Below are 27943 nucleotides of genomic sequence, written 5' to 3' on the forward strand. Positions count from 1 at the left end.
CATGTCTGTTGTAATAACATGTCTCTCACCCTCTTTAGGGAAAGCTGGCAGAGGGTCCTGTGACGTTCCTACAGACAAAGCTGGTACGTTAGTATAAGTCGGGCAGTGGCGCGTGGGAAGCAGTCGCCAACTCTTGGTGATGGGACTTAGACATTTAATAAATTTAAGGGAAACTCTTGAACGTTGGCCTGGAGCCGCTGCCCTCCCCCTCCCATGCCCCCAGCAGCGTGAATGGGACTCTAGAGCCGGTCCTTTCCAGAAAGGCGTGACAGGATAAAACGATCCCGACCCCACCGCTTCCCAAGCATATGATCAAACAATCCATTTCAGTGGCTGCAGCTCTTGGGGGAATTCAGGGCTGGGCAAAGGTGCTGGATGGCAGGTCTGGAGACCGAGTACCTTTGTCTGCCCAGCCAGAGGGCACAGGCTGGGCAGTGGCAGTGCACACAGCTCCACACTGTTCCATCCAGGGGCTCCCTGGGCCTCCATTCTGGGTAAGAGGAAAGAGCCCTCGTGTGGCCCTTCCACCCTGCCCTCTGCTCAAGGAGAATTTAGCAAAGCTAGACCGGCATGGAGACTTCGCTCTTTCACACAGGCCACGGCTCAGCCCCCAGGTGGTGAGGCTGGGGCACTGCTAATCTGAACTAGAAAATTTATTTAATTAGACTTAAATACATAAAAATCCACCTAAACTGAGGCTGTCAGTGCCTGGGAAGAGAATTAAAACTACAATCAATACAAAAACCAGCTGATGGCCTCCCCATCCTTCTCTTTCACCCCTTCACCAAGCAAAGAGCCAGTCCTCAGTAGTATCACCCACCTCACCTGGAAGCCCACTGAGACGCCCACCTACCAAAATCCAGGCCCTCCCCGCACAAGGATCCTCTGCCACACAGACGAGGAGAAAAGGCTATGGAAGCTGCTCTCAGATATTGGTACCTTGAGCCACCTGTGGGAGTAGAACGGCCAGCCACCAGCCGGAGTGGCCATGAAAGAGAAGCCTGGAGCTGCTGATAGCACTGGACCCACCATCAGGCAAGAATCCAGGAGAGGAGAGGACCAGGCGGCAGGTGAGCCTGAGCGGGGAAGCCAAGGGGAGTGGGAGATGAAATGGGGAGTTTATTTTATTAAACCCAATCAGCAATCAGTGTGTCCTCCGTGCCAATGATCTGTGTCAGCCATCGCTGCGGGTAGCACTGGGATGTTGCATCATGAGTGGCATTGTTACTCGCAACCTGCACTGTGAATGAATCGCAGAGCCCTTTGCGTCCAGCTGAGCTCAGCCTGCCATTGCCTTTGTGATTAGTCACTGTCCAAGCTGGAGCGATCCCAGCCTGGTTCATTTCAGAAAGTTCCTAGCCCAGGACTGGGAAAACAGGGCTTTTCTCTGAGAGGGTAACCCAGCCGTCCCACATTGCTGTGCGGGGAGCGGCTGCCCTGTGGTGAGTAATGCCCCACTCATGCTCTGTCCCTAGGGTGACCGAGGCCCCAGCGCTCCGTTTGTAAGAGGCAGATTCAGAGACGTCGCCGACCAAGAACCGGTGCTGGCTTCTAGGCTGCGAGCCAGAACTGAGGATTTCTACACAACTTCTCTCTTTGTGGTGGTGTTAAGACTGCCTCTCACATGCAGGCGCATTGTCCTGGGACAGTAGGGGGTGGGCTTGCTGGTCTGCAATGCATTGGGTAAGCATCTTCCATCTAGGACAGAGAAAGTATTTACTGGCTGCATAGCTTGCCCAGCTGTGGTTGGGGTCTAATGAGAACCATTTCCTGCAGTTAAGGAAACTATTCAGCTTCACAGCAGCCCCTGCTAGGCACAAATATTTCTATTTCTTAACCCCTCTGCGCCCTTCTCCTTGCAAAATGATGCTGTTCCTCGCCTCACCCACCTTTTCCCCCCACATTTAGGGATTTCCTGCTTGTTCCGCTAATCCCAGGCAGCCTGGCTCTGCCATCGCCTGGCATATCTGCACCTGTGGGAGAGCCAGGGGACAGAGCCCCTCTTTGCCCAGACTTCTGCAGAGGTGACTGCGCTCTGTAGCAATTACTGGGACAAGCCTGCTCTGTCAAAGCTGGGTGGGAGGAAAGGCAAGTGACTGCACTTCATTAAACTGGTCGGTGCCATTGGCAAGCGCTGTGGTGGGTGGAGGCCAGGAGTGCAGCTTCCTCGACTGCACTGCGAGGGAATAACATTGCAGACACTAATTCAGCGGAGGGCTAGAGAGGAGCGTAGCAGCAGGTCTAAGGTCTGATAATACACACAGCCTCTGCGGTGCCGCCTGATGTAGCTGTGATGTTGAGCAAAGTGCCATCCCGTTGCTCCCCTTCGCTTTTGATCGCCAATGTCCCTGTATAGACCATCAATATGGGATGCCCCCAAAGCTTCCTTCCTCTCCACAAGCAGCCAGCAGGAAAGGGGTTAATCTGGCAGTTTGGGGTTGAGTTTTCTTGTGGTTGGGACTCTGCAAAGCCCTTGAGCCCTTGCGTTTCCCCAAGAGTCTTGTGTCTACCATCCCATGCAACAGCGAGGTAAATGGGTCTTCTCGGAGGGCTTGAATTGTGCAGCAAACCGGGAACTGAGGGTGGGATGTCCTCTCTTGTACCTGGGCAGCGCTGTGCTCCTGCTTGTTTCAGCTCTCTCGCTACCTAGACCATTACAAAACTGACCCCCAGAATTACTTGATTGAAGTGTTTTCTCTTTAAAAATGGGGACTTGGCCCATACCTTCCCCAAAGGTTTAGAGTGCAGTTCCAAACCAGCGTTTTTACCAGTAAATCTCCAGGTAAACTAACTTCCAGAGGCTCTTGTGGGTACAGAACAGCACAGGGCCAGGGGGAGGTTCTGTGCCTGGCTCTGGCACAGGTTCCCTTGGTGACCTTGAGAAAATCAGTGAATCTCTCTGGGTGTCAGTTCTGCCCTGTGTGAAAACAGGAGAAAACCCTCCATCACAGTGGGTCTGGGAGACGTACACCGCGACTGTCTAGTCACGCCTGGACATCTTTGACTGAAGGTGCTAGGGAGGGATACAGTATTCTCTCTGCTGCAGGAGGTGGAGAGGAGTCTGGGAGTGCTTTGTGGGGGATGTAAGGTGCCCATCACCTTGGTATCAAAGCCCCACCCTAGGGCCTGAACTGAATGTGGCTCAACAACATCCCATGCTGGTGTGCTCCATTAGGTGCTTGTAGGAAAGTCCTGGTGAGCTGGGAGATGGCCCATGGTGGAGGGACTTTCAGAGTTATGAAGGAGGCTGTAGGCTAGAGCTGCATTGGTCTAGGGTGAAGTTGTACACACCTGTGCTGCTTCCCAAGTCCTTTGTTTTATCTTGTGCTCCCTCTGCACTTGGGAAGGAGAAGGGGTAGCCCCCCAAAACACTTCGTGTGTGGCTGGAAAGGTCTTGTGCTGGGAGGGAGCTGGTGAAAAACACATGGAAAACAGGTCTATAATTATAACGGGACTTTAACAAAACCACTGCGGCTCCATGCTTCATAACATAGATTCACCTGCCTTCACCCAAGTCCTCGAAATCTCCCCCTTCCACAGCCGTCCAGTGAACCAACCTGCCTTGGCCAATCATGTCTCAGATGAGCAGGAAGGATTGCTCTGTGTTCTGACGCAGAGTGTAATTCCCCATTGGCTCTCTTTGCCAGGGCAATGCCGTGCTTTTAAAGACTTGCTAGGGCTTGATGGGCTTTTCCAAATTGCTGAGGATGCAGCAGCACAAAGATCTCTCCTAAAGTGGATTCAACAGAAAAGTTGGGCCAATTAAGAGGGCAAGGCAGCACCTGGGGGGTTATAAAAAGGGCAGGCAGGGGATGAGAGCTACCAGAGAGACAAGATGGCTTGCTGGCTGATGTCCTCAAGCCAGAGAGCCAGGACTGGAGCAGCAGCAGAGGTAGATGCTGGCTGGCTCTGAGCTGGAGGGACCCAGAGAGGGCTGAAGGAAGGGGGAGCAGCAGAGGAGCTCACCGGCTGATGTCTCCTTGTTGGAGAGCTGGCCCAGAGTAACCGTGAGAGGGTTGGGGGCAGAGGGATGCTTCCCTGGTAAAAAGAAAAGGAATACTTGTGGCATCTTAGAGACTAACCAATTTATTTGAGCATAAGCTTTCGTGAGCTACATCAGCATCCGATGAAGTGAGCTGTAGCTCACGAAAGCTTATGCTCAAATAAATTGGTTAGTCTCTAAGGTGCCAAAAGTACTCCTTTTCTTTTTGCGAATACAGACTAACACGGCTGTTACTCTGTTCCCTGGTAAAGATGCTCTCCCAGCGGAGAGGCTGCAGGAGTTCCTGCAGGGGAAAGTGCGGTTGCACCCTAGAAGGAAGGGCTGGGGTGGAATAGGATGCATAGGGAGCCTAGCTGTGATGGAAAACCCTGGGGTATGGTGAGAGCAAGGACTGCTTGCACAGGGGTGATATGGATTATACTTTGGGACTGTCTGCACTATGTATTGTTGATGGCCTAGATCTGCTTCCATGGACTTATTGGGGTCTCAAAAGGAAACTGAGGTGAGGGACCACTTGCAGGGCTGCTACGAGGCCACAAGGAGGCATGCAGGAGGAGATCACTGGTTTACAGGGAACTGGCCAGCTGCTCCTTCCTAGTTATATCATGCTTCCCGTTTCTTATACTTATATGGCAAGCAGCCTCCTCACTTCACTGCAGAGGTGGCTATGGCTGATATGATTCATGCCACTGTGAGTGCCGCTGCTGTGGAAGCCTCAAAGGGCATCCCAGTCTCCATGCTTTTCTCTCTCCCCGTCTCCTCACAAACCAGAAGACCCTGCTGTTTCGTTTATTCATGTATTAGAAGGGGACCCTTAAGCTCTGTGTCTGCCCCAGGTTGTGTATTGGTCTCCTGAAGCAGTGGCTGATACCGTTAGACCCTTAAAGCAGGGTATGGAGCCATGCCCCTTTCCCTCTTCCCGCCCCGCTGTTCGCAGCGCATTGTGAGCTTGCAAGGCAAACACAGAATCTTTTCACCTCAAAGAGCTTCTGCCCATGCATGGGATGAGAGGCTCCAAGGAAATGTGGCTTGTTGGCTGGAGTGTCTCTGGCGCAGGGGTTGATCTGAGCAAAAGAAACCGTTCTCCTTAGCCATGACCACCTGGTTCACACACAGCATTTCTCATCTCTGTTTTCATTTGAGGTGGTAATGATGTCTTCTCCCAGTAAATAATGAGTGTCTGCTTCGTCGTCTCTATCAGGGTGAAGAGGCCAAGTGGCATAAGCAGCCTCCTGGGAAAGATTGGCTCCAAAAAGCAAAAGATGAGCACGCTAGAGAAATCCAAACTGGACTGGGAGAACTTCAAGGAGGAGGAGGGGATCGGGGAGGATCTGGCCATCCACAACCGAGGGAAAGAAGGGTAAGACTGGCTTTATTTAGTAGCAGTCAGGGTCTGCCAAGCACCCAGGAAACCCATAACTTCCTGCAGAGAAGTGACCAAACCCCAAAGCACTAGGCGGCTGTTGCGAGCCCAGCAATTGATCTCTCTCTAAGGGTCCTGGGGATAGACTGTTGAAGAATGTCTGGCTGTCCTGAGCACTCCCACAGTCCCCTAAGACATCAGTAGGATTTTCAGGCCCACCCTTATGGACTGCTCCTGATAGGGTGGCAAATGCAGCTTGACCAGGTTCTTTGAGTAGCCAGTCCAGCAATCTACTGACAAAAGATGGTGGCCCCCTGTACAGCTTGCCCTAAGATATCCCACTTTCATAAGCACATTTTTTTCCCTTTTTAACGTCACCCAGGGGCACCATACAGGCTCCTCAGGCTTTCCTCCTCTTCAGTACAGACGCATACAAATACAGAACAGCTGTCAGAGCACATTGCTGTTTATGAGAGCGTTGGGTATTGATTGTGTGTGTCTAGCAGTGCTCAGTCCAGTGCAGTTAATGTCATAAAAGTAAGTAGCGGTGTTGTAGATAAAACAGTTCATAATGCACGCCATGGGGAAGGGAAATAAGATCAGACGTGGCTTCCCTACCACAAGTGCTTCTCTAGACTATGGGAAAATCTCCCCAGCTTAGTGGACTGCTCATAAAATGTAACCTATGCTAAGCTGTTCTTATGCTTTGCCTGCAGGAGACCTTGCAGTCTCAGGGCTCCACAAATCTGATTTTCTGTTTCAAATGGATATTTTATTACCCTTGTCTTTTCTCTTTGCTGCCTGGCCTCTAACATACCACTCATCCTATTAGATCTGCCCTGTTGGCCTCTCCAGCATAGACAGGTGGGTGCCAATAGAGCAGGGTGGGGGTGGGTGGGTCGGTGGCACTCCATCAAGCCAGAGCAAGTCAAAGGAGCTGCATTGAGTTACACCAGCTGTGGATCTGGCCCTCCAGATTAAGATGCTCATTTATCAGGCTCTGGTGATGTGAGAGCAGGATGGGGAAGGGGCTTTTGTGCAAGACCTGACAAAACATCTCAACACATCGAACTCCATTAGTGCACAGAGCTGGACTTCTCCTCTGGGGAAAAGCCCCTCTGAGGAAGGCTTACAGTTCAGATGGCATATGTCAGCATCACCAGGAGTGACAGATGTCTGCAAGCAAGGCTGTGCCAGAGCCCTCTGCTCTCTGATGGGCTCTGCTCCCCAGAATGGGTAGATGACGAGCAGTGCCAGCTTCCTACATACAGTGTCCCACCAACGTCCCTTCCTTGGCTTTGCAGGGTCTTGCCTTCAGAAGGATTCAGAGGGGAGTTGAATCTCCATTGCCCGTCAGCCTTTGAGTTCTCTGTAGCTGCCTCTGGTGGCGCCAGCTGCTTAAAATGGTGGTGTCCAAGCGGTGGACACTTTTTTACCAGGAGCTGGACTAACAACCCACCTGAGAATTCATTTCACACGGACAACTGGGCAGCCATCAGGGCTTTAGGCTGCTATTGATCTGGGCTGTATTCAAACCAATGGCATCAAATGAAAGGCTCTGGAACCTTCTACCAGCCCTTAGACACTCTTCTTACGTCGAAATGCATCCTTGGTGTGTGGGGTGCAGCTCAGCTCCATTGACTGCAGTGACCCTGCACCTGCTTACACCTGGGCTGAACAGGGCGCCTGCTGCTTCAGAGCCATTGCGTTAAACACACTAGTTTAGCAGCATGGGGACACAGAATCTTACCGGAAATCATGAAGATCCTTCAGCCTCTTTAATTGCTTGGTCCTGATTACATCTGCATTGAAGTTACAAACTGAAAATGTCCCGCTTCCTTGGAAAGTTCTGATTTCTTGTTCTGGCCCATGTACAGGGGCAACGAATATCCATGGACTTCACTCACCGCTGGCAAACCTCTCCAGTGGCATGGCTGCAGTAGTCTTTAAAGACTGGAGAAGAGATCAGTGCATAGGAACGATGAGCGAATCAGAGTAGTATCTTTAAGAGTATCTGCAAGCTTGACTAGCCTTGCTTATTAACTGCTCAAGCAGATCTCAGGTCCACTGAGCTATCAGCCGGTGGCTTTGTCATTACACAGAAGAGAAACATGGTGCCATGAAAACACGAGACTCTTCTTTTAAAAAAATCAATACTAGTCAAATGCGTAACATCAGGGGGTCACCAGATGACCCAGCTCACCTTTAATCACATCCACCTCCAAGGCAGAAAGGCAGGGATTCCAAGCACATAAGTGAGCCAAAGCTACTAGTAAATGATGGGGGTGAGAAGGGGGTGAAACTGCAGCTGTCAGCCTGGCATCACAAGATCACACAAACACCACTGTCATTGGCTGCTTTTGCGATCCGGCCACTTTCTATGAGCCACTTTTTCTTTTACTATCCTCTCCCTCCCCTCAGATATTTGTCAAGTGACCTTTGTCCACAATTCAGTGGATAGTAATTGACACAGCTCATTATAAAAATCCGGACAAGAACTATTAGGATGAGGAATGGTGTCTGTACCTGGTGCCTGCCTGGCGCTGATGAACCATGCTTCACATGTCTTTTACTAATATTTCTGCTGCTATTTGTCACACGGGCAGGCTCTGCAGATCTCGCTGTGTAACTGAAGATGGGTTCCACCTGATTAGGAAAGCATTCAGTCACCCATGGCAAGTCAAGGCCCAGATTGTTAAGCACCAGGCAAACCCGAGACGCTATAGAAATAGTAATCGTATGTCTTATGGCCGGGGGAAGAAATTCTTCCTTTAAAAAAAAAAAAAACTTGCCAAAGTCACCGTTCACATCTCAGGGCAGCTCCTTGGGCCTTTGCTTGCTTTCTCAAGTTGTTAGAAGTTGCTCCATCAGCACTCTTGTTCTGGCTGAGTGATGGAATTGCAGTTTCCTTCCTTTCATAACACAGTTCATTCTGCCCTCCGCAGCCTGGCCTGCTGTAATCCCAAAGCTAAAGGGGACAAGTGGTACCCTCCGGCTACGTCTAACCTGCCATTGTCTCTTTCCTCCCCTCGTCATCAATTTTCAATCCGCGGGTTTATTTTTCATCAGCCATGGAAGGTGGGTTTGTGTGCAACCCAGATTCTGTCAGATCCTCAGGGCCCGTCCTGCTTTTGAAAAGGAGACATTGAGACGGAGCAGGGGAGGAGACATCCTTTTTGCTGTAAATCTGTCACTCTGCCATATTTTATAAACTTGAACATGTGGCACAGCTTCTTAACTGTGCCACGTTATGTAGGGCAACCTCAGCAGGGGATCTGCACTAGATCTCTCCTCCTCTCCGTGTCCCAGGCAAACCTGGGGCTGTCACACTGTGTGATTGCAAGTGCCTGGCAGGGGACCCAGAGTGCCAATAAAATCTTCCCAAAGGGAACTATCAGCTCTCCTCATTAGCAGACTTCTTTTACAGCAAATGTGCCTTTATCTGAGATAGCTCATGGTTACCCCACTTCCATTATTGCAGGTTATTTATAGCAAATAATGAATTGGGCAATGTAGGTTATTTTTTAAAAAAACAACCCTTCCCTAGCATGAGTAATTCCATGTCGTTGTGAGTTTCCAGTGCTATTTCTCATTGAATTCCTGTTCTGAGGTCTTTGTCCAACTTGCACTGTGGCAGGCTGGGAGCTGTTCGTTCCAGTAGTTTCTTGTTTTGCATGCATATACTCTGAAAAGCGGCTGTGGACAAATGGGTTTGTGGGGTTCCATGTTCATCTCTCAGGGACTCCAGATCAGACATGCTCCGTTTACAGGCAACACGTTGGCTTTTTTTTTCTTTTTTTTTTTTGTCCTTGTTGCCAGCCGTGCAAACTCAGCCCGGAATCGGAGTCAGGGTGGGCTAACTCTGCCCAAAGGGTTCTCGGACCTGCTGCTGCACTGAGTGACCCGTGCACAGCCCCCTAGCTTTCATTAGGTGTGCACGGGTGAAATTGTTTAGACTGTCCTAATCAATCCTGCTGCTGCACAAGAAGGAATAGGCCAATATGAGGGGGAAAGGAGTCCAGGAGAGCTGGCTGGTTTTTAAAGAAGCCTTATTGAGGGCGCAGGAACAAACCATTCCGGTGTGCAGAAAGAATAGCAAATATGGCAGTGACCAGCTTGGCTTCACAGTGAAATCTTCAGTGAGCTTTAACACAAAAAGGAAGCTTACAAGATGTGGAAACTTGGACAGATGACTAGGGAGGAGTATCAAAATATTGCTCGAGCATGCAGGGGTGTAATCAGGAAGGCCAAAACACAACTGGAGTTGCAGCTAGCAAGGGATGTGAAGGGTAACAAGAAGGGTTTCTACAGGTATGTTAGCAACAAGAATAAGGTCAGGGAAAGTGTGGGACCCTCACTGAATGGGGGAAGCAACCTAGTGACAGATGATGTGGAAAAAGCTGAAGTATTCAATTCTTTTTTTTCCTCAGTCTTCACAGACAAGGTCAGCTCCCACACTGCTGTCCTGGGCAACACAGTATGGGAAGGAGGTGAACAGCCCTCAGTGGTGAAAGAACAGGTTAAGGACTATTTAGAAAAGCTGGACGTGCACAAGTCATGGTTCCAGATCTAATGCATCCGAGGGTGCTGAGGGGAAATTGGCTGATGTGATTGCAGAGCCATTGGCCATTATCTTTGAAAACATGTGGTGATCGGGGGAGGTCCTGGACGATTGGAAAAAGGCAAATATAGTGCCCATCTTTAAAAAAGGGAAGGAGAACCCAGGGAACTACAGACCAGTCAGCCTCACCTAAGTCCCTGCAAAAATCATGGACCAGGTCCTCAAGGAAACCATTTTGAAGCACTTGGAGGAGAGGAGTGTGATCAGGAACAGTCAGCATGGATTCACCAAGGGCAAGTCATGCCTGACCAACCTGATTGCCTTCTCTGATGAGATAACTGGCTCTGTGGATATGGGGAAAGTGGTGGATGTGATCGATCTTGACTTTAGCAAAGCTTTTGATATGGTCTCCCACAGTATTCTTGCCAGCAAGTTAAGGAAGTATGGGCTGGATGAATGGACTATAAGGTGAATAGAAAGCTGGCTAGATTGTCAGGCTCAACGGGTAGGTTTTTAAGGCCCAGCTTGTCAAAGCCCTGGCTGGGATGATTTAGTTGGGGTTGGTCCTACTTTCACAGAATCATAGAATATCAGAGTTGGAAGGGACCTCAGGAGGTCATCTAGTCCAACCCCCTGCTCAAAGCAGGACCAATCCCCAACTAAATCATCCCAGCCAGGGCTTTGTCAAGCCTGACCTTAAAAATATCTAAGGAAGGAGATTCCACCACCTCCCTAGGTAACGTATTCCTGTGTTTCACCACCCTCCTAGTGAAAAATGTTTTCCTAATATCCAACCTAAACCTCCCCCACTGCAACTTGAGACCATTACTCCTTGTTCTGTCATCTGCTTCCACTGAGAACAGTCTAGAGCCATCCTCTTTGGAACCCCCTTTCAGGTAGTTGAAAGCAGCTATCAAATCCCCCCTCATTCTTCTCTTCCGTAGACTAAACAATCTCAGTTCCCTCAGCCTCTCCTCATAAGTCATGTGTTCCAGTCCCCTAATCATTTTTGTTGCCCTTCGCTGGACTCTTTCCAATTTTTCCACATCCTTCTTGTAGTGTGGGGCCCAAAACTGGACACAGTACTCCAGATGAGGCCTCACCAATGTCGAATAGAGGGGGACGATCACATCCCTCGATCTGCTCGCTGTGCCCCTACTTATATATCCCAAAATGCCATTGGCCTTGGCAACAAAGGCACACTGTTGATTCATATCCAGCTTCTCGTCCACTGTAACCCCTAGGTCCTTTTCTGCCGAACTGCTGCCTAGCCATTCAGTCCCTAGTCTGTAGCGGTGCATTGGGTTCTTCCGTCCTAAGTGCAGGACTCTGCACTTGTCCTTGTTGAACCTCATCAGATTTCTTTTGGCCCAATCCTTCAATTTGTCTAGGTCCCTCTGTATCCTATCCCTACCCTCCAGCGTATCTACCTCTTCTCCCAGTTTAGTTGCATCTGCAAACTTGCTGAGGATGCAATCCACACCATCCTCCAGATCATTTATGAAGATATTGAACAAAACCGGCCCCAGGACCGACCCTTGGGGCACTTCACTTAATACCGGCTGCCAACTAGACATGGAGCCATTGATCACTACCCGTTGAGCCCGACAATCTAGCCAACTTTCTATCCACCTTATCGTCCATTCATCCAGCCCATACTTCTTGAACTTGCTGGCAAGAATACTGTGGGAGACAGTGTCAAAAGCTTTGCTAAAGTCAAGGAACAACACGTCCACCGCTTTCCCCTCATCCACAGAGGCAGTTATCTCATCATAGAAGGCAATTATATTAGTCAGGCATGACTTGCCCTTGGTGAATCCATGCTGACTGTTCCTGATCACTTTCCTCTTCTCTAAGTGCTTCAGAATTGATTCCTTGAAAGCCCGCTCCATGATTTTTCCAGGGACTGAGGTGAGGCTGACTGGCCTGTAGTTCCCAGGATGCTCCTTCTTCCCTTTTTGAAAGATGGGCACTACATTAGCCTTTTTCCAGTCATCCAGGACTTCCCCCGATCGCCATGAGTTTTCCAAGATAATGGACAATGGCTCTGCAATCACATCCAGCAACTCCTTTAGCACTCTCAGATGCAGTGCATCCGGCCCCATGGGCTTGTGCTCGTCCAGCTTTTCTAAATAGTCCAAAACCATTTCTTTCTGCACAGAGTACTGGTCACCTCCTCCCCATGCTGTGCTGCCCAGTGCAGTAGTCTGGGAGCTGACCTTGAGGAGGGGGTTGGACTAGATGACCTCCTGAGGTCTCTTCCAACCCTAATCTTCTATGATTCCAGCTCCGGGAACATCTACACTGCAAACCTCCACCCCACCCCAACTGATAGTCTCGAGCTGGTGGGCTAAAAATCACTGTGTAGCCATTTCTGCTCGGGCTCTGATGCCCACCTCCCCTCGCCAGGTTTCAGAACCCAGGCCCTAGTCTGTGCGGGAACATCTACACTGCTGTTTTAACCCAGTAGCATGAGCCTGACATACCAGAGTCAGTTGACCCAAGCTCTGAGACTTGCTGCCACGGGGGGGTTGCACTGGAGATGTAGCCTTACCTTGGCTCTTGTGAGGCAGGGACAGATCTGTGGGGTAATTTCACCAGTCCCTTCCCAGGATAGAGGCCCCCTCTTAGGGCCTCGCTTTTGCGCATGTCCACATGGCAGCTGGAAGGTGTCATTCCGCCCTGGGTAGACTGGCACTGCTCCAGCAAGCGCCTAAAAACAGCAGTGTGGCTGCAGCGACACAAGCAGGGGCTTCAACTAACATCAGAGTGGCCAGACGGGGTCAGACCAAGGGTCCATCCAGCCCAGTGCCCTGTCTGCCGCCAGTGGCCAGTGCCAGGTGCCCCAGAGGGAGTGAACAGAACAGGAAATCATCAAGTGATCCATTCCCTGTCGCCCATTCCCAGCTTCTAGCAAACAGAGGCTAGGGACGCCATGCCTGCCCATCCTGGCTAATAGCATTGATGGATCTATCCTCCATGAACTTATCTAGTTCTTTGTTGAACCCTGTTATAGTCTTGGCCTTCACAGCATCCTCTGGCAAAGAGTTCCACAGGGTGACTGTGCGTTGTGTGAAGAAATACTTCCTTTCATTGTTTTAAACTTGCTGCCTATTAATTTCATTTGGTGGCCCTTAGTTCTTATGTTGTGTGAAAGAATAAATAACACTTCCTTGTTCACTTTCTCTACACCAGTCATGATTTTATAGACCTCAATCATATCCCCCCTTAGTCGTCTCTTTTCCAAGCTGAAAAGTCCCAGTCTTATTAATCTCTCCTCATATGGAAGCTGTTCCATACCCCTAATCATTTCTGTTGCCCTTCTCTGAATCTTTTCCAATTCCGATATATCTTTTTTGAGATAGGGTGACTAGAACCACACACAGTATTCAAGATGTGGGCATACCATGGATTATATAGAGGCAATGTGATATTTTCTGTCTTATCTATCCCTTTTCTAACAGCTCCTAACATTCTGTTCGCTTTTTTGACTGCCACTACACACTGAGTGGATGTTTTCAGAGAACTATCCACAATGACGCCAAGATCTCTTTCTTGAGTGATAACAGCTAATTTAGACTCCATCATTTTATATGTATAGTTGGGATTATGTTTTCCAGTGTGCATTACTTTGCCTTTATCAACATTGAATTTCATCTGCCATTTTATTGCTCATCACTCAGTTTAGCGAACTCCCTTTGTGACTCCTCACAGGCTGCTTTGGATTTAGCTAGCTGCCCGAGTATGTGCCTAGGATCTTGAATGGGGTTGTACTGAAGCAGCTAGCCCTGTGGCCACACTGCTGTTTTTAGGGGCTAGCCCGGGGAGAGCTAGCACATCTATCTACCCACGCTGGGAATTACCCCTCCCTGCTGCTCTGTAGACATAGCTTTTGTGGCACAAAATGACATGCCTTCATTGTGGTTCTTGTAAGAAGTTACTTCCACAAGCTACATTTGGGATCTGATAACGACAGAAGACCGGAGCTGTTCTACATTCAGGAGGGATGGCATCATTCTGTTCCTGGTGCTGGTTCTTTAATCCCTACATGCCTGGACTGTAAGCAGGCTGATGGGTAAGTGCGTGCGAAATCAACGCCATGCTCTGATTAGCACCTGCCATCAGCTATGTAGACATACCTGAACCATTCCCACGGCTGCCTGAAGGTTACCAGAGAGATGAGAGTCTCAGGAGCACTGTGATCAAACCCAATCAGAAAAGCAGCAGGGGTCAGATGAAGCCACACCCCTAACTCTGTCTCCTCCCCACTCTAAGTGACCCTGGTTTTACTCTCTCTCGAAATGCCGGATTCTTTCCTGTGCCCCTCGACATCGCAGTATCCAAGCTCCTCCCAGGAATAATTAATAACCACTAGCTTTTATCGAGCACTGTTCACCAGCGGATCTCAAAGTGCTTTGCAAAGGAGGTCAGTGCTGTCAGCCCCACAAGCACCAACGGATTTCTCCTCCTCACAACTCTGCGAGGAAGGGAGGTGCTGTTATTCCCAGTGTGGAGATGGGAAACTGAGACACAGAGAAAGCAAAGGTTGAACTCGCATCTCTTTAGTGCAGTGCCTTAACCAAAGCCCATGCTTCCTCTGTCAGTGCAGATTGTATTACTTCATTTCCTGTGCCCTTGTTGTGACCCACTGCCATTGGATATCATTTACACCACCATTCATCACCCCTAAATCTAGCCCCTTGCCAGGAGCAGCCTGGCATCATCGCTCATGGGCAGGATGGGGCTGCTGCCATTCACACATCTCCGCTGAGTAGAGGGCTGGATGCTGAACAACCCAAAAGCTCCCCGTCCCAAGAGGGGTGAATCCTCAAGGATCTCTGAGGCTGGTGCCAGCACTGTCCTGGCCCGCAGCCAGGCCGGTGTTTGTGAAATGTAACAAATAGGCATTCCCACATTTCCCTTGGAGCTGTTTTTCATTGGTACCCCAGTATTGGTACCATGTCTAGTTGGCAGCTGGTGTCAAGTGGAGTGCCCCAGGGGTCGGTCCTGGGGCCAGTTTTGTTCAATATCTTCATAAATGATCTGGAGGATGGTGTGGATTGCACCCTCAGCAAGTTTGCAGATGACACTAAACTGGGAGGAGAGGTAGATACACTGGAGGGTAGGGATAGGATACAGAAGGCCCTAGACAAATTGGAGGATTGGGCCAAAAGAAATCTGATGAGGTTCAAGGACAAGTGCAGAGTCCTGCACTTAGGACGGAAGAACCCAATGCACCGCTACAGACTAGGGACCGAATGGCTCGGCAGCAGTTCTGCGGAAAAGGACCTAGGGGTGACAGTGGACGAGAAGCTGGATATGAGTCAGCAGTGTGCCCTTGTTGCCAAGAAGGCCAATGGCATTTTGGGATGTATAAGTAGGGGCATAGCGAGCAGATTGAGGGACGTGATCGTCCCCCTCTATTGGACATTGGTGAGGCCTCATCTGGAGTACTGTGTCCAGTTTTGGGCCCCACACTACAAGAAGGATGTGGATAAATTGGAAAGAGTCCAGCGAAGGGCAACAAAACTGATTAGGGGTCTAGAACACATGACTTATGAGGAGAGGCTGAGGGAACTGGGATTGTTTAGTCTGCGGAAGAGAAGAATGAGGGGGAATTTGATAGCTGCTTTCAACTACCTGAGAGGTGGTTCCAGAGAGGATGGTTCTAGACTATTCTCAGTGGTGGAAGAGGACAGGACAAGGAGTAATGGTCTCAAGTTGCAGTGGGGGAGGTTTAGGTTGGAGATTAGGAAAAACTTTTTCACTAGGAGGGTGGTGAAACACTGGAATGCGTTGCCTAGGGAGGTGGTGGAATCTCCTTCCTTAGAAGTTTTTAAGGTCAGGCTTGACAAAGCCCTGGCTGGGATGATTTAACTGGGGATGGGTCCTGCTTTTGAGCAGGGGGTTGGACTAGATGACCTCCTGAGGTCCCTTCCAACCCTGATATTCTATGATTCTATTAAAAACACAATGAAATGCTCCTAGATGTGAAGGCCGGACTTCCAAGGGCTCCTAGTGACATGCGCAAACTGCCGCTGTCACTTTCCTGTTGCCCGAAGCTTTCTACAAAACCCCAGGCTCATGCGGCCTCAGTGCCTCTGCAGCCATGTTCTCTGGAGCTCTCCTGAGCTTCTCCCCACAGCCCCAGGGCAGAGTGAATAAGCTAGAAGATAATCTCCAGCAAACCTCCCATGCTGCAGGTGAGCAGTTTCATCAGTCTGGGGAGGGGAAAAGCTTCCAGCATCCTTTGTGCTCTGCATTTTGTTATGCTTTATTTTATTACAGCAAGGCCCCTGACGAGATGGGGACCCCCTTGGTCTAGTGTCCGCGTAAGGTTCTGGAACAAACGAGTTGTTGAGGTAGAGCACTGGAGCGGGAGACCTGGGTTCAGTGCCCAGTTCAGCTACTGCCTCTCTGTAACCTGGGGCAAGGCCACCTGGGCCTCCCTAGCTGTGAATGGGGCTAGTGCTGCCCTGCCTCTCATCCGTTACTGGCTGGGAGGTGTTCAGATATGCCAGGCTGGATCCACAGCTAGGCTTACAACTAACCAGGCCAGCCGAGAAAGCCAGGGAGAAAGGCAACAGGGTTTGCCCCGTTGTGCCGATGGGGAACCGAGTCACAGGAGTTAGGAGCCTGGGCCTCAGTAGCTCCCTGGGGTGAGATAGGCCATGCCAGTCAACCAGGGTCCAGCCAGTCCACCACCTAAGCAGGTGACCCTAAGGCAGGTCTCTACACTCCTAATAAAAGCAGCCACTCCAGTCTGCTCGACAGAACTGCCGTGACGGGAGAATTTCCAGCTGCCTGTTGTTCTGTCAGACTGCCCCCTCCTGGACCTGTCCCAGGGCCTGTCTCAGCCACCACCCTGGCTAGCCTGGCACTCACCAAAGGCCATGCCAGGAGCCTGTGGCAGAGGCTCAGATCTGTCGAGTCCCAGCCTCGTGCCTGGTCATTTCCCACGTACGTTAGAGGAGGGGAAGGAGATGCAGATAAGAGCGAGAAGCCTGGTGGAGAACGCAGATTTGAACAAGCCCAGCCGATGCCTCTTGTTGAGCTGCCAAGGCAGGCAGACCAAATGCTTTGTTGTGGACTGGCACGTTCCCCCTAAGGGGGGGTTGCACATCACAGGAAGTGGAGCTGGCTGGGTACATGACCAGGAACCAGGATGCTCTGAGTGTGAATCCCCACTCTTGCGGGACCTTGCTCTATATCCATTACCGCATGGCAGCAAGGGGTAACCCAAACCCCACCTCACAGTGAGGTTGGGAGGGGTAGTTTGTTCATGTCTAAGCCAGAAGACCTCACGGCCACCAGAATTTCCAGGCACGGGGCCCTCAAGTTAGGCACCTGGATAGAGCTGATTTTCCAGAGGTAGTTTAGGGGAGGTGAAGCCCACTGAGCTGCCTCTGTAAATGTGGCCCCTCATCCAGGTGTCTCAGTACAGATGCCAGTATGCCACGCTGACCCCCAGGCTTTCCTGTGTTGGGGTGTGGGCGCCAGTGTGGGTGTTTGGTCTAGAAGTGCCTCTAGTTTCTGTTCGCAGCCAGATAACTCTTGGGCCCCGTGGACCTCCTTCACAAGCCATGGCTGGTCCACTCGGTGACTGCTGTTCAGCTCTCAGGTGAGAGGGTGCCTGCCAGAGCCATGGGCAGCAGTCAGGGGAGAGTCCAACAAGCTCCTAGAATTGCACTGGGCCTGCTCCCCGTGACTTGCTCAGCTCTGGGCCATGTCGTCTGGCTAACCCCTTGGCTGGTACCATTCCTGCCCCTTGCCCCAGGGCCAGCCTGACTCAGCAGAAGTTCTCACTGGTGCTGCTGCTGCGCCATTCTTCCTGCCTACTGGAGCATTCGCAGGCATTCGCAGGCACTTGATCCACAAGGCCCTCTGACCTCGCTCTTTAGCAGGGGAGAGCCCAGCCCAGGAGCAGTTAAGCTCTGTCATGGCAGAATGGCTCACTCTTGGGTGTCCCTGGGTTCCCTTTGCTCTGAGCCCTCCCAGCTTCGGCCCGCAGAATTGTTTGCTGTGATTGGAAGTTTGTTCTCTCGGAAGCAAAGGGCTAGTGCCATTGGCATAGGGTGGGGACAGTGCCCGGGGGCTCTTTTCAAGATTTCCCACACTCCATTGCAGTGCACCCCCGTTCATAGTCTGCAGCACCTAGCATGGGTGGCCACCCCCACCCAGTGAGCTATGCCACGCATCTCACCTCTGACTCGCAGCCCCTGCCTCTGCTGGGACAGGCCTTGGCTAAGCAGACACTGTGAGGAGGATCTAGCTGAGTGGCAGCTTGTGACTGGTGAGAAACAGGAACTTGGGAGAGGCAACCCAACTACTGGGATTTGTGAAGTGAAGCGGGTTCTGCAGGCAGGTCCCCCCAGGGGAGAGACCAGGACTAGCATGCTGGGCCACTACCCCTCGGCAACATTTACCCAGAGCTGACCTGTGTCTGTCATCAGGGTGAAGACCCATGTAGGATAGCCCCAGATGCAGCACAGCACTTCTGTCTTTGGGGCAGGGCTGGAAGGGGCAAAGACACGTCCCTGAATGTGCAGGCTTGCTGGCAGGCCAGATAGCACTGCGCTTGGAGGAAGCTGCTCACCGAACCTTCTGAGTGGGAAGGTCTGATGCTGCCCAGTCACTGCAAGAGGGAAGAGAAATCTGTTATCGCAACTTGAGTGCTTGCGAAAGGGGGCTGCCAGCCAAGTATCCCTGCAGCGTGAAAGTACGCACAGCCAGGGCAGCAGCAGAGTGAGCTTCCCAGCCCTCTGCCAACGAGCTACCTCCTGTCCTGGCGGGACCATCCTAGGGCTCAGCCTCTGTAGCCCTTCAGTCCCTGCCTTCACTGCCACCCAGGATGCCAGCTGTGCCGCTCTGCTTGCTGGCCAGCTGCCCTGGGAAGAAGACTGACAGAGCCAGCTCAGCCAGCCAATAGCTTCTAAACCGGGCAGAGCCTTGGGATATTTATTCCCGCACTGCCCTGTGGCTGGCTCGGCTGCAACCTTCGCCGTGGCTTTGGAGCTTGGCTTTCTGCAGGTGGTGAGCACTCTGCCCGCTATGTGGGCCAGGCCTATCCAGGGGGGCAATGTGAGAGGACCCAAGCAAACCCACTCCTCTGTGGCCCTGGGGCTTGGGCTTGTCGTGGCATCCCCATGCTGAGTGCAGTGGCCTCGTGCTGAGCGCGTTCCACAGTGGAACAAAAGGCAAATGAGCGTGATGAGTCAATTACAGCTCCCGCTTCGCTCCAGCGATAGGCTAATGAGTAGCGCAGCCCCCAGGCTCGCTGTAGTACCGTTTGTGGCAGAGTGTATTATAATACAGCCGCAGCTCATTAACAAACGGCAAAGTGCTTTGCAGACATTGTCTCTCTGCCCAGCAGTGTTCTCAGGCACTTCTGTGAGAGCTTCGGGAGATGGGGAAATAATCTGGAGGGGGAGTGGGGTGTGGGGTCTGTTACCTGCTCAGCTGCAGATTGCCTGGGCAACCTTAGGCAAGTCACTTCGTCTGGCTGTGCTTGAGTTCTCCCTCTGTACAATGGGGAGAACAGCCCTGCCCTGCATTCCGGGAGGGGCAGGGGGGTGAGGGAAGTCCGGGAGAGATTGCGAGGTGCTCAGTAATGGAGGCTGGGTAAAGACATAGACAGGAGGGTTTGTCATGTAGCGTATACTGCTCGCCCCCAGCTGTTCGCTTTGGCCACTTGGGGACATGTGAGAGTTGCTCTGGAATGCTCCCAGAACCTTTCAGTCAAGGCAGCATTCCACATTGCAGGCTCCAAGCCTGGCGTCCCTCCAGGGCAAGTCTGTGCTGACCCTGCTTCTCTTGGCCTCCCTCTCTCCTGCAGGTACATCGACAGGAAAGCGTTTCTGGAACGTGTGGATCACAGGCAGTTTGAAATCGAGCGTGACATCAGACTGAGCAAGACAAAGCCATGAGACTGGGCGTCTTGCTCCTCCCTCTGTATCCAAGAACCGGCCGGCAGCTGGCAGCTGCTGAAAACAAAATGCAGAAACAGTTTTTCTTTCCAAGACTCAACCTGTATATCCTGTGGGGTTTTTCCTTTTACTGTAAAGGCAGGGAGGGGGTTTGTCAGCAGGTGGGGGCACTTTGGGGGTGTATTGCCTAGCCGATGGCAGTAGCATATCTCTACTGGCATGATCCTAATGGGAACTCTCTGAGCGCCAGTCCCCACGAAAGCCATGGGCAGTGTCCATCTCCCAGCCCCTTACGCTGCTGACAGTGGGAGCAATCAGACGGAGCACGCATGGGCTGCTGGAGCTGGCCGCTTCCTGCCTAAAGACAAGGCCTTGCCCTGCCTGTGGGTTGTCTCGGGGCACCAGCGCCCAGCAGCCTGGGAAAGTGGACGAGGGGATCAAGGTTCACCCCACGCGCGGAGCACAAACTGGACTCCTGCTGATGCCCCAGCAGTTTTGCTGTCAAAGCCTCTCTTCGAGGGTGCTCTGGGCTGTGGAATTCGGGTTGTAGCCCTTCGCTCCACTCTTCCTGTGGACCCAGCTAGGTCCCAGTCCCTCCGTGCTGGGCCTTCCTCCACACGACTCTGACCGGTCTGGGTGTTCTTGTGATTTTATTTTTTTTTATACAAGAAAACCTCCCTCTGTCTGGTTTCCATTCAGTCTCCCCAGGAAGGTGAGAGCAGCAGCAGGTGGGGGAAGGCTCGCGTCCAGTCGGTCATACTAATAAAGGATTCAATCCCTGCGCTGTCGTGTGTTTGGCATGTGTCTCATCATTTCTGTCCCATGCTGGGCACTCCATACGCTTAGGGAGACACAGTCCTTGCCCCAAGCAGCTTACAATCGAAGCAGATGAGACAGACACCATTTCAGAGGTGGGGAGCTGGTGAAAGGTGCAACAAGGAGTCTGGGGTGAACCCAGGTCTGCTGGGTCCCACTGCAGTGCCTCAGCCATAAGATTAGTGGCATGCTGTCTGCACACATGGGACTCTAATATTGAGGGGAAGGACAGCTCAGCGGTTACAGTGCTAATCTAGGGTTCAGGGGACCTGGGTTCAGTTCTCTGCTCTGCTACAGCCTTCCTGTGTGCCCTAGAGTAAGTCACTGAGGGTTCAGCTACACTGCATTGTAAACCCAGGACTTCTGGACTCAGTGTTTCCAAGTCTGAGCATGTGCATCCACACTGCACTGTAAACCTGGGTTTACAGTTGCTGGCCCTGGGTCTCTCAGCTGTGCTAACGTGTCTGTACTGCGCAGACCTTGTGACTCAGATGTGTGGCTTGAGCTGTGTCCACACTTCAAAATGACAGGGCTTGGACCTGAGTCACAGCAGGGTGTGGGTGCAGACCCAGCCCCCTAGTGCTGGTCCTGCTGCTTGCTGACCCCAGTCAGACAGATTTGTGTGTGGATGGAAGGTGTGGCTTGTGCTTAAACCCATGACAGAGCCCTGTGTAGACATACCCTTAGTCTCTCTGTGCCCCGGTTTCCCATCTGAAGAATAGCAATGACAGCACTGCCCTACCTCACAGGGAGGTGTGAGGTGCTCAGCTGCTGCATAAGGGGGCCCAGCGAAGTACCTCTGCTAGATTTCTAGGCTCTCTTTCCTGTTTCATACAAGTCCTATACAGACTATGTTGTCTTATGGCATAATCATTTGATCCGCAGTCGTTATGAATGGCTCCCATAGCTCACTCCTGACTTTATGCCCCTCAGTAATGCAGCCACCCTGGGTTTGTGCCGATAAAGACTCTATAGCATCCTGCACCATCACGGATGTTGCTTACGCCATATAATTTTTCTGTAAATGGGCTGGAGAGTTTGGGGTGCTATTTTCACACCCCTGTAACTCAAGCTTCTTGGTTCCCCAAGTTTAACTGCACCGGTGTTGAGAGAGGAAGAACAAAGTAATGAATAAAGTTCTACAAATGATCTCTAAATCATAGCTCGGGCTATAAGAGCTGGTGCTGCGAGGGGCCAATGCCCTGGTTTGCCGGTGGTGGAGGCAAAAGCATTTGACCATTTGAAAGGGGCAGAGAGTCTGAGCTCCTCTCCAGTGGTAGAAAGCATTCACTCATTTGTAGAGCTGATCACCGCTGAGATCAATGCTGCAGAGTGGGATTTGCTTCAGTCCTGATTTGTTTGGGAGGGGAAAATTGGAAAAGCAGCAAATATTTCTGACCAATTATCCTGCTCCACTCCCTTTGTTGGAAGTCAAACCAGTAGCTCTTTGAAGGAGATCAGAGCTGGATCAAGGAGCACAGCTCAGGAGAAGCCATCAAAGGAGTGTAACAAATGCATTGTGTCCTGTGGTCCTTGCAGAGGCCGTGCATACGGAGGGAGGAGTTTTCAAAAGCACTCTGTGTTGGCCTAACTCCCCTCCCCCAGAGTCAGGGGGAGCAAGGCTTGGCCAGTGCTTTCCCAGATCCTGCCTCCAGGAATGCAGGTTGGGATGGTGTGTGGTGATCAGGGGGCCATAGGCAGGGCAAGCCATCCCAAAAGAGAGCCAGTAACACCTTGATACCACGTCACACAGCCCTGCCCCCGATATCCCACCTGCCAGCAGATACCGAAAAACTGCATGGATGGCAATGCTGCGTAGAGTTGTCAGACTTGTTCTTGGGATTATTTTTTCTGGCCTGCCGTCTGTAAGGCCAGAAACCTTTATGACACACAGAGGGAACCATAAAACCTTCTAAACGGAACCCCCTCTCTCCTGCAAATTCCATGACCTCCTATCTCTGGCCCTCAGTTTGTACTGGGCCTGTTGCCAAATCTGAAGGCTCCCTGCTTTTCCAGTCCTGGAGAACTCCTGGTTCTGGTCCCGCAGAGGGGAGAATTCAGAGACTCGAATGCCATGACATTTTGAGGTCTGGCAAAGCTATCACCGTCCCCAGATTGAATGTCAGCTCTTCTGCAGCCACTGTCCTTTGAGGGGTGGGGAATTCTGCGGGAAAGAGGAGGAGGGAATGTTTGTGGCAGGCTATTTTATTTCCAAAGCAGCAGTTTGAAGCTGCTCCGAGGTGTGGGACATTAGGCTAAGGGCTGATCGACACTTAAAACGTACATTGACCCAGCTGCGTCATGTAGGGATGTAAAAATTTTACACCCCTGAGAGACGTAGTTAAGCTGACTTGAGCCCTAGTGTAGACAGTGCTGGGTCGACGGAAGCATTCCATCCATCAGCCTAGCTCCCACCACTCGGAGAGGTGGATGGACTAGAGTGAGGGAGGAGCCTCTTCCATTGCTGTAGGGAGCATATAAGCTGCAGCTGTGCCACTGTAGCGTTTCTAGGGTAGACATACCCCCAGACCATGCGTGGGGAATCAGTGAGCAGAGAGGGCCAAAGAGACTTGACCATTTATTCTATGGTGCTGCAATTTAGTGTGTGTGCATGTGCGTGCATGCACGAAAACGTGCCCCTGGGAGTGGTATAATCCTATGGTGCTGCAATTTATCACAAGGACATTGGGTGTGGGTGTGAAAACCTGTCCCTGGGAGTGGTATATACTCACTGCTGAAATTCTGGCCATATTCCATATCTCTGGGGGGAAGGGGGCATGTGTATACTGGGACTACAGTACAGGGCTGGCTCCTGTGCTGGGAGCATGAGAACAGCCCTCGGGATCTTAGTTTTCACCTGAAAAGAGGGAAATCGGTCTCTGCTGAGATGTGGACAGAGACTGTCTCCTAGCCAAACAGGTAACAGCTACTTGAACTGAAGGAGAGCAGCCCTTTCAGGCTGATGGGCCCTGCTGAAGGATCTGGGATGCTGCCAGCAGCAAAGAAGGTTGCCTGGCTTTGGCCAGAGTTGGCGGTTGCATATGCATAAGTGGGTCATGTGCAAAATTATGCCTCAGCAATCTGGCTCTGATGCGTCCCTATGACTAATGCTTAGCACTCCTTTAACACGGTCTGTTTTCAAAGCACTGATGAGCATTTGCTGTCTAATAACCCCATGTGAGGCAGCTCGCTAAGTAGTATTAGGCCAATTTGGGGAAACTGAGTCACAAAGTAGTTACATGATTTGTGCAAGGCCACACACCAACTAAGTGCCAGAGGTGAGGTTAGAACAAAGGAGTACTGGGCTCCTCCCAGCCTGTGCTTGCACCACTAGTCCTCACTGTCCCTAAAAGGAGGGATGGAGAGAGAGAGTCAAAAACAGTCCTAAGTCTGGCCTTGCAGCCCTGAACAGCCAAGCCCAGAGCTGCTCATTTCAACTATCTCATCTTTCAGGGTCTAGTTCCCAGCAGATTCAGAACACATTTGTGATCTGCCTTCGTCAAATCCTAATAAGGTTGTCACATAGAATCACAGACTTTAAGGTCAGAAGGGACCATTAGGATAGTCTAGTCTGACCTCCTGCACAATGCAGGCCACAGAAATTTCACCCACCCACTCCTGTAACAAACCTCTAACCTATGTCTGAGCTACTGAAGTCCTCAAATCGTGGTTTAAAGATTTTGAGGTGCAGAGAATCCTCCAGCAAGTGACACATGCCCCATGCTGCAGAGGAAGGTGAAAAACCCCCAGGGCCTCTTCCAATCTGCCCTGGAGGAAAATTCCTTCCCGACCCCAAATATGGATATCAGCTGAACTCTGAGCATATGGGCAAGATTCACCAGCCACCACCCAGGAAAGAATTCTCTGTAGTAGCTCAGCTCCCACCCCATCTAACGTCCCATCACAGGCCATTGGGCATATCTACCGCTAATAGTTGAAGATAATCTAATTTTGGTAATTAATTGATCCCATCATATCATCCCTTCCATAAACTTATCAAGCTTAGTCTTGAAGCCACATAGGTCTTTTTCCCCCACTGCTTCCCTTGGTAGTTTGTTCCAGAACTTCACTCCTCTGATGGTTAGAAACCTTCATCTAATTTCAAGTCTAAACGTCCCAATGGCCAGTTTATATCCATTTGTCCTTGTGTCCACATTGGTACTGAGCTTAAATAATTCTCCCTCCATGGTATTTATCCCTGTGATATATTTAGAGAGAGCAATCATATCTCCCCTCAACCTTCTTTTGGTTAGGCTAAACAAGCTTAGCTCTTTGAGTCTCCTTTCATAAGACAAAGTTTCAGAGTAACAGCCGTGTTAGTCTGTATTCACAAAAAGAAAAGGAGGACTTGTGGCACCTTAGAGACTAACCAATTTATTTGAGCATAAGCTTTCGTGAGCTACAGCATCCGATGAAGTGAGCTGTAGCTCACGAAAGCTCATGCTCAAATAAATTGGTTAGTCTCTAAGGTGCCACAACTACTCCTTTTCTTTTTTCATAAGACAGGTTTTCTATTCCTCGAATCATCCTAGTAGCTCTTCTCTGTACCTGTTCCAGTTTGAATTCATCTTTCTTAAACATGGGAGACCAGACCTGCACACAATATTCCAGATGAGGTTTCACCAGTGCCTTGTATAAGGGTACTAACACCTCCTTATCTCTACTCGAAATACCTCGCCTGATGCATCCCAAGACCGCATTAGCTTTTTTCACGTCATATCACATTGGCTGCATCTTCAGTGTCTCAGGCACCGGCAGCTTCTCTGGCAGCCGGCAAGAGAGTGGTCATCCATTTGCATCTTCGCTGTCGCAGGTGGTTTAGAATCATAGAATCATAGAATATCAGGGTTGGAAGGGACCTCAGGAGGTCATCTAGTCCGACCCCCTGCTCAAAGCAGGTCCAATCCCCAATTAAATCATCCCAGCCAGGGCTTTGTCAAGCCTGACCTTAAAAACTTCTAAGGAAGGAGATTCCACCACCTCCCTAGGTAACGCATTCCACTGTTTCACCACCCTCCTAGTAAAAAAGTTTTTCCTAATATCCAACCTAAATCTCCCCCACTGCAACTTGAGACCATTACTCCTTGTCCTGTCATCTTCTACTACTGAGATGAATAGTCTAGAACCATCCTCTTTGGAACCACCTCTCAGGTAGTTGAAAGCAGCTATCAAATCCCCCCTCCTTCTTCTCTTCTGCAGACTAAACAATCCCAGTTCCCTCAGCCTCTCCTCATAAGTCATGTGTTCCAGACCCCTAATCATTTTTGTTGCCCTTCGCTGGACTCTCTCCAATTTTTCCACATCCTTCTTGTAGTGTGGGGCCCAAAACTGGACGCAGTACTCCAGATGAGGCCTCACCAATGTCGAATAGAGGGCCAGCTGCTGCCAGACACAATCCTAGGAACCTGCGTCTTGCAATGTCCAGTTATGCCTGCTGGACGCTGCAAGCTTATATGAGTTCATCAATTTAAGAAAGAAATTGATATGTACCAGGCTTGTTATCTCAAGGGGAGTCTCTGACACGCTTCAAACCAAACGAACTGCTTCAGGTAGAACAGACAGATTTATTAACTACAAAGAGATTTTAAGTGTTTATAAGTCAAAGCACAAGAAGTCAGATTTGGTCAAATGAAATAAAACCAAAACGCATTCTAAGTTGATCTTAACACTTTCATTGCCCTTATGAACTTAGATGCTTCTCACCACAGGCTGGCTGGTTGCCCTTCAGCCAGGCTCTCCCCTTTGATCAGTGCTTGTCACTTGGTGGTGGTGTCTGTAGATGGAGGTGGAAAAGAGAGGAAAAGCATGGCAAATGTCTCTTCCTTTTATCATGTTCTTTCTTCCCACTTGGCTTTGCCTCCCCCCCCCACCCCTTCAGGGTCAGGTGAGCATTATCTCATCGTAGTCCCAAACTGATCAAGGGAAGGGGGGAAGGGGGATGACTCACTCGAGAGTCCAACTGATCCTTTGTTGCTGCCTAGGCCAGTATCCTTTGTTCCTGTGAGGCTGGGCTGGGTTTGTCCCATACATGCCCTGATGAGGTGTGAACTTCCCCTCTGCTCTTGGAGAGTTTTTGTCTGGGTTTGTTTTAAGCCATGAGGACACATTTTCAGCCTCAACTATATACATGAAATTACAACCTATAACATTACTATAACAACAATGCTCAGTGCATCGTGAGCCTTCCGAAGACACCCGACATGACAAACTTTGCATTGGATCCCACACATAAGAATGAACATGGGGGTGCAGGGTGTTCTCCTGAGGTACAGAGCGTCATAGTGCCACTTCAGGGAGTACAGGGAGGAAAAGCATCTCGTTCAGGCCAGATAGTGGCTCAGAGCTGTAGGGAAATGGCTTTGCAGCACTTCCTAGGCTCTCACTTGGGCTCTCTGGCTTTGGAAGAGCAGGGCAGCAGAGGTAAACACAGAAACGTAGGGCTAGAAGGGACCTCAAGAGGTCATCAAGTCCAGACCCTGAGCTGAAGCAGGGCCAAGTACAACCTAAACCAGCCCTGATGTTTTCCCACCTGTTCTTAAAAACCTCCAGCAATGGGGATTCTACAAGCTCCCTGGGAAGGCTGGTCCAGAGCATAACTGCCCTGAGAGTTCGAAAGGGTTTTCCTAACACCTAACCTGAATCGCTCTTGCTGTAGATTAAGCCCATTACAGCTTGTCCTGCCTGCAGTGGACACAGAGCAATTGATCCCCATCCTTTTTAGAATGATCCTTATTTGAAGACTCACCCCCTCAGTCCCCTTTTCTCCAGAGTAGACATGCCCAAGTTTTAACCTTTCCTCACAGATTAGGGTCTCTACATCTTTGATCATTTTTGTTTTCTTCTGGACTCTTTCCAATTTGTCCACATCTTCCCTAACTCCTGACACTCAGAAATGGACATAGTGCTCTTCTGAAGCCTCCCCAGTGCTGAGTGGGACACTCCCCTCCTGTGCCTTACATACAACACACTTGTTTATACACCCTAGAAGGATAGGAGCCTTTTTCGCGGATGCCTCACATCTCATATTTCATTTGTGAACCACTAGACCCCCCCGCCCCCCCGAGCTTTTGCAGCAGTTCTGCTGCCTCCCCAGTTATTCCCTATGGTGTACTTGTGCATTAGATTTTTCCCTTTAAGTGCAGTACTTTGAACTTGCCTCTATTGAATTTCATCTTGGTGATTTCAGACCAATTCTTCAATTTGTCAAGGCAATTTTGAATTCTAATCCCATCGTCCAAAGTGCTGGTGACCCCTCCCAGTGTGGTGTCATCCGC

The 27943-nt window shown here is 50.6% G+C and overlaps 1 protein-coding gene across 3 annotated transcripts in view; it reads left to right on the forward strand.

Annotated features, from left to right (window-relative positions):
- The window catches only part of CFDP1 (craniofacial development protein 1), a 127612-nt gene extending 106971 nt beyond the window's left edge, over positions 1-20641 (forward strand). For 2 of the 3 annotated variants that reach the window (XM_073307049.2, XM_073307048.2), the window contains exons 6-7: positions 5205-5363; positions 19763-20641. In XM_073307049.2, coding sequence (XP_073163150.1) covers positions 5205-5363; positions 19763-19853 — 250 coding nt within the window. In that variant the 3' untranslated portion in view covers positions 19854-20641. The remainder of the gene's footprint in view (positions 1-5204; positions 5364-19762) is intronic. The other variant, XM_073307050.2, reaches the window with a different exon arrangement.
- Positions 20642-27943: the final 7302 nt, after the last annotated feature.

This window comes from Lepidochelys kempii, chromosome 12 (genome assembly GCF_965140285.1).
Source record: "Lepidochelys kempii isolate rLepKem1 chromosome 12, rLepKem1.hap1, whole genome shotgun sequence".
Lineage (NCBI taxonomy): Eukaryota > Metazoa > Chordata > Testudines > Cheloniidae > Lepidochelys > Lepidochelys kempii.